Genomic DNA, 15,461 nt, shown 5'->3' on the forward strand with positions numbered 1-15,461 from the left:
GATGTTCGGATTTGGAGCCATTTATTAGTTTGCTGGTCATGTTATTAAAAGAATGCCTTTTTTTTTTTCATCTATCTCCGTGCGCATTTATTGGGGATTTTATTGCAGGATAATGGGATTTTTTAGTGCTGGTCAGTCAGCTTGCCTTAATGCCATTTGTGCATGCTTTTTTTCTCGCAATGTTCACCCGTATTTTTGTTTACCCTACAGCCAGCTAGCATACTATTTACTATTCCTTACCTCTGAAGCCGAAAGGCGCACATGCACGATCCCTTTCAATCCCTACATGCAGGAACATCTTTTTTTTTTGGTTCGGTCCCTGAGGATCCTGTCCGGAAATGGTATCTCCAAGACATCGACGGCTAGTGCCGTTGAATCAGTTAACTCCCTTGCATGAGACGGGTGCGCTGTTGCGTTACCCGAACTAAGGCTTGGGGATTTTGTTACGAATGCTCGAAGTACAGTCTCGTAACCAAAGTATAGATAACGCTCAAAAGAAAAAGATGTGACTACGCAAAGTACGGAGTAGTTAGTGGCGTGGATTTCTGGCCTGGTTTAGTTAGAGTAAATTGCTAGGTTTTTTTTGGCTGGTATTTAATATGATTTTCGATAAAAATAAATATAGTTAGCAATGAACTACTACATAAGTATACAATACGGAATGTTCCTTGCAATCAACTAGTCTATATCGCCCTGACATAGCCTTTACGATATATTAACCTTATAGCTGTGACGATTATCGGCAAAAATTTGGAGAAATCTTTTATATAACGGGGAAAAAATTTTTTGATTTGCGGTTCAAGTTGGACACCTTCCTCGTGCCAATTGTAGGTTTGAGGATGTTATTTGGTTGGGATCTCCAATACGCACTTATCATATGATAATCCAGCGTCCTTTATAGTGCATGCGAGGGGTGGTTCTACCCAATCCTTGGACATGGGAAGAAACAAGTAAACATCATTGCCTATAGAGCCTCACACATTAGTCTCTTCAACACCCCACAACCCCAAGAGAAAAAAAAACATACATCACCATCATAATAAGTCTTATCATCCCCTTGAACCTTAAACTGCCTATGCCTCTTCAAATACGGCAACGTCCAGCCAGGAATCCCCCTAACCGTCTCTTGCGTGTTCACCCATTGCCTAGTATAAGCATTCGAAGGATCCTGTCTAGCAACCGTACACCTCGGAAACCGTGAAGGAATCAAATAATTATCCTCCGCATGGCCATTAGTATCTGTATGAAACGCTATAAACTCGTTTTCTCCTGGTAGTCCGTAGTAAAAGTGGATGTAGTCTCGATTAAATGCATACTCGTCGTCTGAATGGCGGTAGTAATGCTGTGGTGAGGCGGTGATTGTTCGAAGCCCCGAAGGGGCAGCAGAACATCGGTCTGCGTTATCACCTGTACATTCGGTTTTTGCGGGGGTAGATAGTGGGATTTCGACGATTTCCTTGTTTGGACCGGAGTTGGTGAAGAATTTCATGGTGATCGTGTCGGTCCAGATCATGTCATTATTGGAGGTTGGCTGGCCTCGGAAGATCCAGTGGATATCCATACTACAGGTTTGGACGGGTAAGGACCAGATGTCGATGGAGGTGGTATCGATGGTGTTGGGCGGACCGATTGTGGGGCCGTGGAAGGTGATGTCTTCGAAGGGTTGGAGGATTGGGACGTAGATTTTGGAGGGGGGGAGGGGGAGCTGGGAGAGGGAGAGGGCGTCGAGTCTGAAGTAGACGCCGATTTGGGTTATTATTTCTTGGATTTTTTGGATTATGCTGGTGGAGCGGGGGGCATTTTTAGAGGGTTCCGGGGGTGGCATTTCTTCGTTTCTTTTGGAGGGTTATTTAATTTGAAGTTTTGAAATGAGGAATCTGCTTTATATCATTATTCAATATTATAAAAGGAGGAACAAAACTGGAATATTAAGGGCTGGATGAGGATACAACAACATATATATATCCCATCTGTCCCTAACCCCCCCTCTCTAGACCTTCTCTGTGGAAATATTTTCGACGCGATTGTTGGTCTACGATCAATATGTCGCCGTTTCAGATCTAGGGCCCCAGCTGGCCAGGCTAGGATGTTTAATTCTATACGTATATGAGTTGCAATTGGGCGGTGGATTTATACATCTATGTGTATTTGCGCAGAGTCTTATTGGGGCTTAGCTATTATGGTAGGGTTTTATTCAGGGGAGAGTTACAGTTTAGGTTGTCTACATGTATTATATATTTTTAGATGTGGGTGGCGTAGTTTGGGATGTAATGATATGAGCTTTATTGGACGTCAATTCGCGAAGTCAGTGGAATATGTGTTGGACGTAACGAAATTCCAACAATCAAGACTGGTGGTATGTCACCAACGTCTAGTCTGTGCCGGTATATATGACATACTGTGCGCAGTCAGGCTCAAATGTTTGGAAACGTGGATTTTTGTAACTTGTTATACTGGCGAGAAGATATGCTGGTCATAGAGTTACGGTAATGTCGAATGTCAGGGTACAAATGTAATATTAATATGGTAATGCAATTTCAACTTAGTTGCACAGCCTTGGCGCATGGTTGCACGGTAAAACAAGATACCATACTTCTCAAACCCGAGGGCCTCTTCTGGCATCATTCAATCGGTGATGTCGCGAAGTATTGATTATATGATCATTCTGCACATCTCCACTTCGTAATTGACAGACTATCGTCGGATTTCCCACCTGCCGAACCGAACCCTCGGTTTGTGTGCGACGAATTCGCGAAACTCGCTTACCCGTTAATTAGTTCGCACATTTTATTCGGAGCTCGCTTTGTTTTTTTGAACTTTGAGGTTACACGACCCATTTTACAGCTACTGATGTAGTTAGCGCATACTTGTCTGGCGCTATATAATTGGGCTTCTCGGAGGAATCTCGGGAGGACTAAAAATTTCACAATTTCACACACTTGCTTGGTCTGGTGTGTTGGTATATAAAAAAGTGGGAATATTAATCGATAAGGGTCTTAAGTCAAGAGAAGACTAACTGGGAAGTATCTAGCTTCGGGGTGCTCTATCCCGGCTGGAGATCGCTCTGCAAGGTGGTCTATGTGCATGTGGTATGCATGGGTTTGTGATTTATAGGCTTTGAAGTGCGGAGAAGTTAAGTCTGAGCTCAGTATTAGATCTTTGTTATCCGCAATCGCCACTGTTGATTTGATTGGATATCTATTGGCCGGCATCTTGGAGGAAGGTATACATACCGGGTTAACAGTTCTTCAACTAAGTGCGAAAGAACCCCGCCTAAAAATAGCGACTAAAGATTAGACTTTTCGTTATCAGAAACATAAACACCCCTTTCCCGCCTCCGTGCAGGGAATTGCACAACCTTATTGCTGTATTCTAAGTTTTTCCTTTCTTTTGTTCTCCATACCCGCCCAGGAGAGTTCTCGACCGCGGTTCTTTTTGAGTTCCTTCTCCCCTTCCACACAAAATTTAAAAAACAAAAAAATGGGTGTTATCGTATGGTCCTATTATAGTAGTTTCGTACTTTTACCGCTTTTGCAATTCGGATTTTTACCGAATTCTGTGCGCCATCGTGAAATATTTAAACGTGTATATATAAGAGCTATCGTGAGGGATCATGCTCAGGATTTACCACAGGACAACACAGCGTACCGTATCAGTTGGAAGGGCCTGTCAACAGGTCAATTGACAGCCATTGCTGCTTTTCCTCGAAATTTTTTGTTAAGAAGTAGTATCAAGCTTCTTTTATCACAATTAAGATGGGTTTCCAACTTAAAGCACCGCCGATGTATATCTGGTATGCCCTGTTTGTATCTCAAGCAGGGCTGCTTTTCGGGTACGTTCCCTACAAAGCTTCTCACCCTCATTTAAAGATTTATCGCAGCTCTAACTTTTTAGGATAGCTTCGATACCGGTTCGATTGGTCCTATAACAGTTATGGACCAGTTCCAAAAGGATTTTGGACACACCTCTCCCACGATGCATGGCGTCATCATATCTATGATACTCCTTACAGCGGCTGCATCCTCTGTCTTTGCCGGACATCTGGCGGATAAGATATCTAGAACATACACTACATGTCTAGGCGCTGTTATATTTGCCATCGGGTCGCTTCTACAAGCTATTGCGGGTCTTGGGGAGAGTAGTCGGTCTGCCAAGCTGGGGGTTTTGCTCCTTGGACGATCGATTGCAGGTATTGGTGAAGGATTCTTCTTAACATCCGTGCAGGTATATATCATTGAAATAGCACCTGGACACGTTAGAGGTCGGGTTACTTCCATTCTTTTCATGGGGATAACCGGTGGACTGTGTCTTGGATATTTCTTGTGTTATGCGACTTCTCAGATTCAGAGTACTATGGCGTGGAGGATCCCGTTTGTTTGGCAAAGTGGGATTGCTACGATACTCTCACTGGGTTCGATTTTTCTGCCGCATTCTCCGAGATGGCTCCTTCATGTGAACAGACGGGATGAAGCTATGGTTACCCTTGAGAGGATGGGTATGGGTACTGCAGCGGAGAGGGAGAAGCAGGAGCTACTTGCTATCCGACAGAATGTTATAAACCAAGAGTCACCGAGCGGTATCAAGTCAATCCTTAGCGCTGGAAAATCACTAAAACTCCTGGCAAAGAGACAAAACCGCTGGCGTGCATCACTTGCCATCTTCATGATGATATGCCAGCAAACCACTGGTATCGACGGAGTACTTTACTACGCCCCAGTGCTCTTCTCTCAAGCTGGGTTATCTTCCCAATCCTCCAGCTTCTTAGCTTCAGGAGTCACCGCCATCCTCATGGTAATCTGCACCGCCATTTCCCTCACCTACTCTGACCGCTGGGGTCGTCGTCCCACATTACTCTACACCGGCTTCGGCATCGTCCTCTCCATGTTCCTGATCGGTGGTCTCTACGCCTCTCCGAGCGCCAACACTCAAGGTGCAAAATGGACCATCGTCGCGGCGATATATCTATTCGTAATAACATTTACGATCGGGTGGAGCATGATTCTTAGAATTTATGCAGTGGAGATTCAACCGATGGAGACGAGAGCGACGGTGAATAGTTTAAGCCATAGCGCCAATTGGGTCGCGAATTATGTTATTGCGCTTACTACGCCGGTATTTTTGGCGAGGAGCGCTTGTGGGCCGTATTTTTTCTTTGGGGGGTGTACGGCTTTCGCTTTGTGTGAGTATAGTATATTCCCGAGGCTTGCGTTTTAAATTTTGGTATGGGGAACTAATATCTGGGAATTATTTAGTGGTTTATATCCTTTATATGCCTGAGACGCAGGGAATTGGGTCTTTGGAGAATATGGATAAGGTGTTTGAGATTACGCCGTTGAAGAAGTTGGGGAAGAGTTTAAAGGAGAGAGTTAATCGGCGGGGGAATACTACCGGGTCGATTTTGCCGAATGAGTTTGAGATGCAGACAGCGGTGTGAAGTTAATATACCATCTTGACTAACTACTAGTTCGAATGGCATGGTATTTGTAGGTATATTTTTGTCTGTGGAGTTGTTTTACTGGGGGTTAATCTTGCATATCTTCATGTATGGAATGGGATTTAAATTAATAGTACTTCGTTATTGAGAAAAACGCCATATCTTCGTAACAATCGACTCCTGCTAACCCGCTAACCACCTCTACGCCATAACTAAGTAATATCATATTGTGACCGCCCTTCAAACACGACTTTTCAATCCTTTAACCCACTCTTGATACATTACATTCACATTCCTCGTCATTATCCCCGCCCTCCCAGCCTTTTCCGCATCCTCAGCCCAATAAACTCCATCATCAGAAACTACCCAGTCCAAGAAATCCAAATGCATGATACCCTGTGTATCGTCTGCCCCAAACAAGGCCGTTAAAGGCTCCACCACATCCTTCCCATTTTCGAACGTCTTTCCATATCTTTGGTAAAAGATCCTGGCCCCGCAAGTACCACAGGCACCCCATACAACCTTCCCGGGCGTACTCTCATAGATGATCATACCCCCAAAACTCTCTTTCGCCGCATCGTTCCAAAGCGCCGGCCATCCCTTTATTTCCTCTTCCCCACTTTCGGACTTTGTAACGAAGAACGCATTGTCCCTTGGTACCCAAGTATAAGGCACCACATCAGTCCCCGTAGCAAGTCTACAACTATCGCACACACAAACACCCGTTTTATACTTCTTTGCCTCATCTTCTCTTGTGATCCTAACCTTCACACCTTTACACTTACACCACCCATCCAACTCTTTACGTCCAGTAGGATATACATGTTTCCTACCAAGTTCCTCTGCGTCTTCCTGAGAAGCCATTGGTGGTTCTTCCCAATTTCCATGGAATTGAGCTTGTGTTTCTTTACTCCAATCGCCCGCCCATGGTGATGCGCCACCGTCAATGGTATCTTTGATAATACAGTGGAAATCGACGGAAAGTACATCTTCGAGTTTTGCCGCTGGGTTTTCGGATTTATAAGAATCGGAGAGTGAAACGCATCCGGTGCTTACACAAAAACCTTCATGACGTGCACCCTCAAGTATGTAGAAGTAGGAGGCGAACATGTAGGTTCCGCAGGTACCGCAGAAGTATGCTTTTCCGGAGTTTGGGGAGGATTGGTAGATTCGGAAGGTTGAGGGTGGGGAGCATTCGGAGAAGGGGAGGGATTCGAGGTCGGTATGCATGGCGAAGAGGGTGCCGTGGGAGGTACGGCAGGTGGTGCAGTGGCAGACATGGGCGGTTAGTGGGAGGGTTGTGGGGATTTGGATGGTATTTGTGCAGCAGAGGCAGGTTGCTTGGAGGGGAACTTGGTTGGACATTTTGGGTGAAATTTGAAGATAGTTGGAGAAGATGGAGTATTTTTTTGAGAAGATGAAATATCGATATCAATTGGGCCCGTATTTCAATTGAGTATTACAGTGGTTTTAGCCTGAGGGTGGAGTTACTTGATTGATTAATTAAGAGGGTGGAATTGCTTGATCGATTAATTAAGTGGATCATTTCGACATTCGAAAAGAATTTATACATCCAACCTCGAAGGACTTCTCACCATCTGTGACGTAAAGAATGCTACACGCGTCCAGTCGCGACGGAGCAATTGAAACCAAGGCGGAGAAACAACCAGGTATGCATATCGTTATGCTCTTCGCGTCCAAGATCTTGGACAACTTGCCACACAAGATCCAAGACCGTAAACTTGCGTACATCTTCCGCATGTGCTACATTCCAGCGGTGTAAGCTGACGATAGCTTCCGTGTCAAAACTTGGGTAACCTCTTAAGACAATGCTCGATATAGTTAGTTGGTCGCAATGTTAGCCATCGAAAAGCTTGGATCGATATCGATCGAGGGAAGCTTAACGTAAGTGGGACTTGGCGGGGAACTCGAGTTTGGATTAGCGGCGCGAGCCAAGGAAGGAGCGGCTAAACCTTAGGCCTGCGGGGTAATTGCTAATGGTTTTTTGGAGACTCGATCGGAACTAGGTAGAAAGGATCTAAAATGAGAATGAGAATTGGGGATTTAGTTCACAGATGCCGGGTTTAGGCCGACTTGTTGCATTTTGGCAGACAACACGTTTTACTCCGACTTGCTAACGAGGCTGCGGCTCTGCATATATGTGTGAGGTCTGTGGAGACAGTCAGCCGCATCGGCCAGTTTTTAAGCGGTTCTCGCGCAAAAAAATGGAAAGGCACAACTCTCGGGAACGGTTTCAGTTTACACTTCCTACGAGCCTTTTAAAGTCAATCCTACAGCATCGCTACCCTGACATATAAATTCATATTATGGATCGATGCGTTGCCTGGTCTGGTAATACATAACATTTATGATTCAAGACTGTGAAAGTTGTGATGAATCGGTATCCTAAAGTGCTACGAGGGGTATGCAAGAAATTAAATTGATTACCAAGCGACTGTCTGGCGTTAGATGCTTTGGAAGCGGGGTCGATGAAATCAGTCAAATATCAGGCGACAAGATTTGGATAGTAGCCCGTTCATGAACCTTTCAGCCTCCTTGTAAGTACCGCACCGAAAGGACAAGTATTTCACCAAAGGGGCACGTCATAATATGTTTGAGTATAGCGTTCATTTTGGAGTTACCAGCCAGAAGCTATTATTATATGTAACTACAACCTGAGCAGACCAAAGAAACTGCCTTGCCTGTAGCCTTGCTCGCCGAGCCCATGAGGCTGACGACACTCGAAGAGCAGGCTGAAATTGGAGAACATTTCATGACCGATACCATAGTGTCTGTCATTGAATCAGTTCAAATATTCCTACCGGCAGCTACCTTGAGGTATGAAGTTAACGTTGCAATACACTGTTTTCATGACGTAACTTCCAAGTTTTAGAGGGTATAGCTCGCGATCAAGAAAGAAATACTACCCATCACAATATTCCAAACTACGCCGCAAAAATCCCGCAATGAACTACTGCCCTTGAACGGGTACACGGTTGAACTGAAGCTTGAGCTTCCAGAATCGTCCTAGCCCGAAAATAATCCAACAATGACAACACAATTCCCTGTGTTTCCCATGGAAATCCAAATCTTGATAATACAAAGCTCAGATAGGGTCTAGCATCACACATTGTCGCAAGTTTGTAAAGCGTGGAAAGCTATCGTTACTGAGAACTCAGGGTCTCGGTATCAATACCTCTCCGGTGCCAAGCCTAGTAAGCACGGCCACGGAGATATCTTTATCCGCAAGAGTCTCTTTAGGCTCCCTGACTCGTTACGATATACGGGGTACACTTTTACTGGGCAGTCTAGCAGCGAAGAATCACTCTCAGTCTTTTTACTTGGATACTTCGCCCAGGACCCCCATTCCTATGGAAAAATACCACTAACTATCGTATATACATATACTTAGCATAACAGAACACCGAAATACTGTCGTTCGATATCGTTAATGACTACACTAGGGCTCCCCATGACGGTCAAACAGCTTTGGGGTTGTGTGGTCTCCAATTTCGACAATGTTCATGTTGAATTTCGGGTATTCGATACCAGCAAGACAGTATTTTGTAATTGGACTAAGATTAGGCCACAAAGAAGCTTGAATGCCGACGGATCGGTTGTGTTCGGATTTGAGTTTTCCATTTCTAAAGGAGAGGGAATTTGGATAATTCGTTAATATCTTTTCAAAAACGGGGGTGGATGTGATATTTGAGAGCGGAGGTCTTGGTACCTCTTGTGCACTCGAACTGATAGACATTTCAACTCTTGATAGGGCAGTGTTAGGACAATTCATGGTATTTAAGATGTATGAAAGGGAGAGTCCTCTGTGCTGGCAATTTTAATCTTTTTTTGGTACTTGGTTGCTTTTCAACAAATTTAAAGTGAGTGTGGTGTTCAGTTTAGAGTGTGGATCCCTGTTAGGATAATCTCGGCTCCACACATGTTCACCCATTTAGGACCAAGACGCCACTAACAGCCCCATGTTTAACCCTGCACTGCACTTAAGCTTTAATATCCCGGTTGTCGTAACCTTCTTGAGACGACTGTGGTCCAGGGCTTGGCTTGTCAAGAGTAAAGGGGTGCGTCTGTAGTTGTGGAACGATGAATATTTAAAGGCATGGGATCCGCCAGGAAGGTGCCTACATGTTCTACTATCTTTCACCACCATCATTCAGTATCATTTAGGCCTGTGGTTTTACTATCACCGGGCCAGTCACTCTTTATCTTTTTTCTTTCTTTCTTTCTTTCATTACTTCCAGTCACTCATTAAATCTATTTTTGTTCTCTTCCAGTCACTCATTCAATCCCTTGTTTGCATTGTATTTATATTTCGTTTTAACTTTTGACTTATTTTTCAACCGAGTTGTCATTTTCGCATTTGAGTTTATAGTCGAACATGCATTTTTCAACTTTGACAGGGGCTTGCCTTTTGGCCCTTTCCGCGTTCGTGAATAACGCAAACGCATACGCATATGGCAGCTCCGTTGGGGTCGATGCCGCTTCCAGCACCCCAATCGCCAATGGTGCTGCCCCAACTCAACCTGCGGGTCCAAACAGGTACTCCACTTCGGTGTACAGCACCCAGGTCGGAACGGTTAAGACCATCCAAACCTGCACAACCGAATTGTGCTTTGTGAAACCCAGCACCCATGTGGCTCCTTCAATTACTACCGTCTACAACAAGCCGATCACTTCGACGGTTACCAAGACGGAGTCCGGAGTCCAATATGTAACAAAGAAGGGCCAGACCAGGACTATTACAAAGATTACCACAAAGTCCTGCACTTCCACAGCCAAGGCGAGCGTCCAAACCGCCTATGCCACCCGTGTGGTTAAGGTTACATCTGTCCGCACCGCCTCCGTGCGCAAGACTGTAACTGTTGCCCCAGCTGGAGAGTCTACAGTCGTTGTCCCAACTCCAAGCGGCTTTGTCTATGCTAGCAGAGATCCAGCTAACGCCCCATCCAACTTCCCACCAAGTGACAACTACAATAAGAAGCGTTACGCCAATGAGCCTGTCTACCCTAAAATGATCAAATGCACCAAGACTCTCCAGGCAATCTCTACTCGCACCTACACTGCCGGCTCGAAGGTCACTTCAACCGTCTACGGAAACACTGCTACCGTTACCTACACCAAGAGCGTCACCAAGACCGTCTATCCTCAAGCTAGAACAACCACCATCATTCGTGTTTCCACTTCCACCGCTGTTTCCACCTCGACCAAGACCACGTACACTACTGTCACAAAGCCAGCCGGCCCAGTTACAACATCCTACGCTGCCTGTAACTCCGCCAACATCTTTAACGGCCCAACCGGCAGCGTCGGCGCTAGACTCGGAAATGATAGCGTCGAAGTCCGCAACGTCAAGACCCCACAAGAGTGTTGCAATATGTGCCAGGCTCATGTCAATGTTTCTGGCGTGAAGGACTGCGCTGGTAGTTTCTTCGGTACTACCAACGGACAGTCGGCATGTATGCTTAGAATCACCAACACCTGCAGCAAAAAGAATGTTGGTATGTTCCAAGCTTACCCTAATGACGAGGAGTTCCAGGGATATGTTAGCAACGGTCCTTGCGGACGATGGAATGTTGTGAAGTATGAGGGCAATACTACCCCATCTTATTAGAAGAGCCAATGAGAAGGTTTTGTAGGGGAGTCTGAGTTCAAATGTATAGTATACTTGTAGGCGGATTGTAGTATATAAATACCAATAATACAAATTTTTATCGGACCGAAGCTTATAGTATCAGCTTCAGCTAGACGTTCTAACGAGCGTATGAGGATCTCTGTGTTGCGTTCAAAATGCATCATTTTGTGGCTTGTGAAAGTTTGAACCTCGTGGCTGAGACAACATCGAGCAGATGAGGCTTGAGTATTTCGAAAATGTCTTGGGCGCCAGTCCCGGTCCCAATAATGAGGCACAATTGCATGAAATCTCCCAATGAGGAAACGAGTTGAGATTTTAAGCAGGCTGCCGAGCAACTGGGCTTATAAAATTGCTTTGGCCGCCTTGCGCATCAGTTTAGGACTTTCCTTTGTTTTTCACCCACAATCGATATCGTACACTCGCAATTGCGCAAGTACTTAAGATCCAGTTACCCGTCTTGCAGATCTTGAGGGCGGTGACCTACAGTGCTTTTTTTCTCTCTATCCCGCTAGATTCTATAGCGCCTTCGGGCGTTCAGATTACTCTCAAGATCTTGCAAGCCTGATGTATATCAAGTCTAGATCTTGGGTAGAGCGACTGCAGGAAACAATATTATTTTCTGCAGTGATTCCGTTAGCACTGGTCGAACTAGTTTGCTCTAATATATATACATACTTGTACATATTATTAGCAGCTATTTCTTTTATACTTTAGTTCCGTGGTCATGGTCCCGGGAAAGTCTTACCAGCATCCTGTCCCTTCTTCAGGCCAAAGCCAAGGCATCCTTAGCCGTATATGGCAGGCCTGTACCAGCCAGCCGATACCCTCAGAGTACATACCCTTCCCTCGAATTCTAAACCTTTTGGCCTTAAACTTATTTTTATAGTCTTTCCCAGCAGCCAGATATTTTCGAAAGTCGGCATAATACTACGGAGCGCTTAGAGGTCATTACCATTGATGGGCATAAAGTTTTTAGATGCAATAGTTGCAACCACACCTCTACGCACAAGGCGACACTTGAGCGCCATATAGAAACAAAGCACAATACTGCAAGGCAGCTGCATTTATGCCCGGTACGGGGTTGCAAGCGATTTACAAAAGGCTTCTCCCGGCCCGATAATCTCGCCCGACATATAAAATCGGTACACCCCGAAAGGACGAGATCCCATGTAGAAGATACTGGAAACAATGATCCGTATCGACTACCCAGCAATCCACACTCTAGTCCAGAAGACTCTACCCAATATTCGGCGTCATATGATTCCAATACTTCATCTAGTGAAACAGAAGATGGTTGGTGTTCGATCACTGAAAGTAGTTGGGAAGTGAGTCCCTCGATTGAAGAGGTGGGATATCAAAGAGAAGATGGGTGGGAAGACATAGGGGGGCCTAAATCATATGTCATTAAGCAACCATTGATACGAGTGTCGATATCTGACCTTCGAGGTATACTTCAACTCGCTGGTGAGGGCGCCCTTATACAACTTCCAGATGAATGCTCGCCTAGAAAAGGAGAGGGTGTAGAAAATACAATAAAAAAGGTCTTGAGAGCAAAGGAAGATGCACAAGCCATGGCTACTCTAGCGAGTCGACTTTCTATGGGTTCTCCCGCTTCTCGATATACATTACCTGCTAATTCACCCCGTCAAGCCTTCGAGCTTCTCGACCAAAAGATTCGAGAAACTATGGAACCATCAAAGGATAAGCGAATTAATCAACATAAAGTCTTACATTTATACGAAAGGTTTCTGGAATCGGCCCATAACACATATCACAAGCTTCTCGAGGCTACCGATGACCCGATCAATATGAGATCGCCGGCCCTTAAAAATTTTATCTCGTCGCTAGTGAATGTCGAAAATATAATTACTATTGGTTCCGCCGCACTCTCTGATTTCCTTGATCGGAAAGTTCCGATGGATTTGAAGAGCATTTACTGCATGTTGCATGTTTCCTATTCGATGTCTCATTCTACGACGATGTCGCATTCGCCACAAATAACAGACACGCAGTTCTCGGAGTCAGCGGCCACGTGGAAAGAATGGTTGCCTGTTGTTTCCGACTCCGGCGTTCGTGAGCAAGATATATTTGATGAATTGCTGTCGATAATGTGGTGCGAGATAAAAGAAGGGTTGGAGAACATTACTGAGTGGTTCGACAGACACATCAACCGCGAGCAAGATATGATTATGGAGGAATTTGATTCTGATTTACCAACTGCCGGCGTATTTCAAGATGGCGACCCTCTTTATCCGGGTATTTACGACCCTTTATTCCCGGATCTAGCTGAGAACGATCAGGATAACGCTTATGTGCCATCTGGTTCCAGCGCAATTGATGCTGCTATGCCAGAAGAGTTACGCCCCAACTGTGATGTCAATTCCTTCTCACCATCGATGGATCTGGCCCATGAATCGTCGTCGTGGGAGTCTCTATCAGAAAGCTTGGTTATTACAGCTGCCTCAGCCTTTTTACAAGGTACGTTCAAATATTAAATACTAAAGTGCCCCTCAGCAAGCAGTATAGGTATTCCTGAATACTAACTACAGACATCTATAGAACTCGAATCATCCGGCATCCTCTTTCTTGATCTGTTTGGGACCCTAGAATCACTTTTCGCGAGTCGGGTTTACGACAACGAGGACTTGCCACAATCGGCCGGGTGCCCCAATCTCGAGCTATCGGATATTCGAGAACGAAAAAAAGTTGTGGCTTCAATGCAAAGCTCTCTAAATTGCCAAACCTACCCCCACGCTTCAATTATTATCACTAAGGTCTCAAACCTTTTTCTTAAGGGCTGTCTAGCCGCCTTAGAAGATCTTGAAGAATGCACCATCTTTTGTCTCAAGCTTCTATGCAAACCTTCACACTCTGTTCTAAATTTTTTCTCGGCCATTGTTGCGCACTTCAGTGACTACTACCATACTCAGCTGCCTGCAGGCGCGAAATGTTCACACGATAGATATAAAAACCCCGGCTATGTGTCGAGTAGATTCAAAGAGGCGGCTGGGTTCGTTCGTTCAGCCCATCGTTCAGGCTCCACACCCACATTTTCACCAAAATCAGATGCTACATCGCCAAACCTATCGAATCCTCCCGCACCCTTGAACTCTAGAAAAAGAGGAAGTATGCAAGCAGGAGTAGACGAAAGAATAACAATATCAGGAAAGAGGTCAAAGCTGGAGGGAGCAACGATCCAGCGCGAGAAGAGTCCAAAAGTATACAAGTTCAAGGTCGAAACGGGTAATCCTGCGGCGAGGAAGAAAAGTAAACCTTCCCCAAACTTGCCCAACGTTTGATTTAAGTTTTCCAAAAAGTTTTCCAAGTATTTTGCTGTCCAAAAGTCTTTCTGGGTTCTAAAGCTCTTTTATATACATTTGTATTGTGTTTTTTTTCTTTTTTCTCCCCCTTTTCTCTTCGCTTTTGGTTATTTTATTATCAGTATGGTACAGGAGTATAGCGCACATCTTCTCGAGCTAAATGGGACATATTTTTTTAGATATAGACCGATTCTGTCTTTTTCTTAATTATGTCCTAGTATAAAAAGCGTTTTTACATTTAATTCTTTCAGCTTACCTTTTTTCCCTATAAACTTTCTCAGTCCTTGGGGCCTCTCCTTCCTGTGGACTATAGATCCACAGTATATACACTACATAGATTGACGGGCCTAAAATCTTTGCAATGCTTAATAGGGCTGCCAAGAAGGCGAGTTCCGACAGGCTATTCGGCTCATCCAGCCGCGGCTGGAACAGAAATGCCCAAAGTACGTCGGAGTGGGGAACTTGAACTAGATGGGCAAATAATATAGAAATTTGACTATGGTATTTATAATGGGGTCTCATATGATGTTACAATCGACCTGGCGTGCAGCGTACGCTAGATTTTGTATAATGCTTTCGAGCTGACTAGTTTTATTCAGCTTATTAAATGTATGCAGCACGATGTTGCCACACAACGAAACGTCCTCTAGGCCTCTGGATATCGATATGACGAATGATATTTATGACATAACAACAACATCCAAATCGAGTACAGCGAGCCGCCTCCAACTCTCAGAAACAATAATGACCGAACGGCCGTTCTTATGCTCGAGATACTACATAGCCGTCAAACACCAATCCTGGCAAGCGAAAGAGGCCGGGATCTAGCAGTTCCGCGTGTAGAGAGAAAGCCATCCTTCTCCCCATGGAAGAACGGCGCCATCAATGCCAATAATAATAGATTCTACATCTGAAACTCATTGGTAGCTCTCCGCACCAATGAGCAGCTGTGCAACACGAAGCCCAGCAAGGCTCAATTCGTCTTCCATCATGAAATTAGCATATTCAGACTTCATGTCGGTGACTTGGGTAGACAGCAAGTTTACATCGATAAGAA

The 15,461-nt window shown here is 44.9% G+C and overlaps 5 protein-coding genes across 5 annotated transcripts; 3 read left to right on the forward strand and 2 right to left on the reverse strand.

Moving 5' to 3' along the window:
- Positions 1 to 919: 919 nt before the first annotated feature.
- Positions 920 to 1,825, reverse strand: DFL_005321 (uncharacterized protein; the record flags this gene model as incomplete). Its single annotated transcript, XM_067634562.1, has 2 exons — positions 920 to 964; positions 1,028 to 1,825. 2 exons carry the CDS (start codon positions 1,823 to 1,825, stop codon positions 920 to 922), a joined length of 843 nt encoding a protein of 280 aa, XP_067492618.1.
- Positions 1,826 to 3,755: 1,930 nt separating this feature from the next.
- On the forward strand, positions 3,756 to 5,434 carry DFL_005322 (uncharacterized protein; the record flags this gene model as incomplete). The annotated part of the gene is made up of 3 exons (XM_067634563.1): positions 3,756 to 3,832; positions 3,900 to 5,179; positions 5,253 to 5,434. 3 exons carry the CDS (start codon positions 3,756 to 3,758, stop codon positions 5,432 to 5,434), a joined length of 1,539 nt encoding a protein of 512 aa, XP_067492619.1.
- A 240-nt stretch (positions 5,435 to 5,674) lies between these two features.
- On the reverse strand, positions 5,675 to 6,799 carry DFL_005323 (uncharacterized protein; the record flags this gene model as incomplete). Its single annotated transcript, XM_067634564.1, has 1 exon — positions 5,675 to 6,799. The coding sequence occupies one exon, from the start codon at positions 6,797 to 6,799 to the stop codon at positions 5,675 to 5,677; it is 1,125 nt and encodes a 374-aa protein (XP_067492620.1).
- A 3,031-nt stretch (positions 6,800 to 9,830) lies between these two features.
- DFL_005324 (uncharacterized protein) lies at positions 9,831 to 11,063 on the forward strand (the record flags this gene model as incomplete). Its single annotated transcript, XM_067634565.1, has 1 exon — positions 9,831 to 11,063. The coding sequence occupies one exon, from the start codon at positions 9,831 to 9,833 to the stop codon at positions 11,061 to 11,063; it is 1,233 nt and encodes a 410-aa protein (XP_067492621.1).
- Positions 11,064 to 13,063: 2,000 nt separating this feature from the next.
- DFL_005325 (uncharacterized protein) lies at positions 13,064 to 14,383 on the forward strand (the record flags this gene model as incomplete). Its single annotated transcript, XM_067634566.1, has 2 exons — positions 13,064 to 13,562; positions 13,644 to 14,383. 2 exons carry the CDS (start codon positions 13,064 to 13,066, stop codon positions 14,381 to 14,383), a joined length of 1,239 nt encoding a protein of 412 aa, XP_067492622.1.
- Positions 14,384 to 15,461: the final 1,078 nt, after the last annotated feature.

The sequence above is a fragment of the Arthrobotrys flagrans genome (genome assembly GCF_004000055.1).
Source record: "Arthrobotrys flagrans strain CBS H-5679 chromosome Unknown unitig_0, whole genome shotgun sequence".
NCBI lineage: Eukaryota > Fungi > Ascomycota > Orbiliomycetes > Orbiliales > Orbiliaceae > Arthrobotrys > Arthrobotrys flagrans.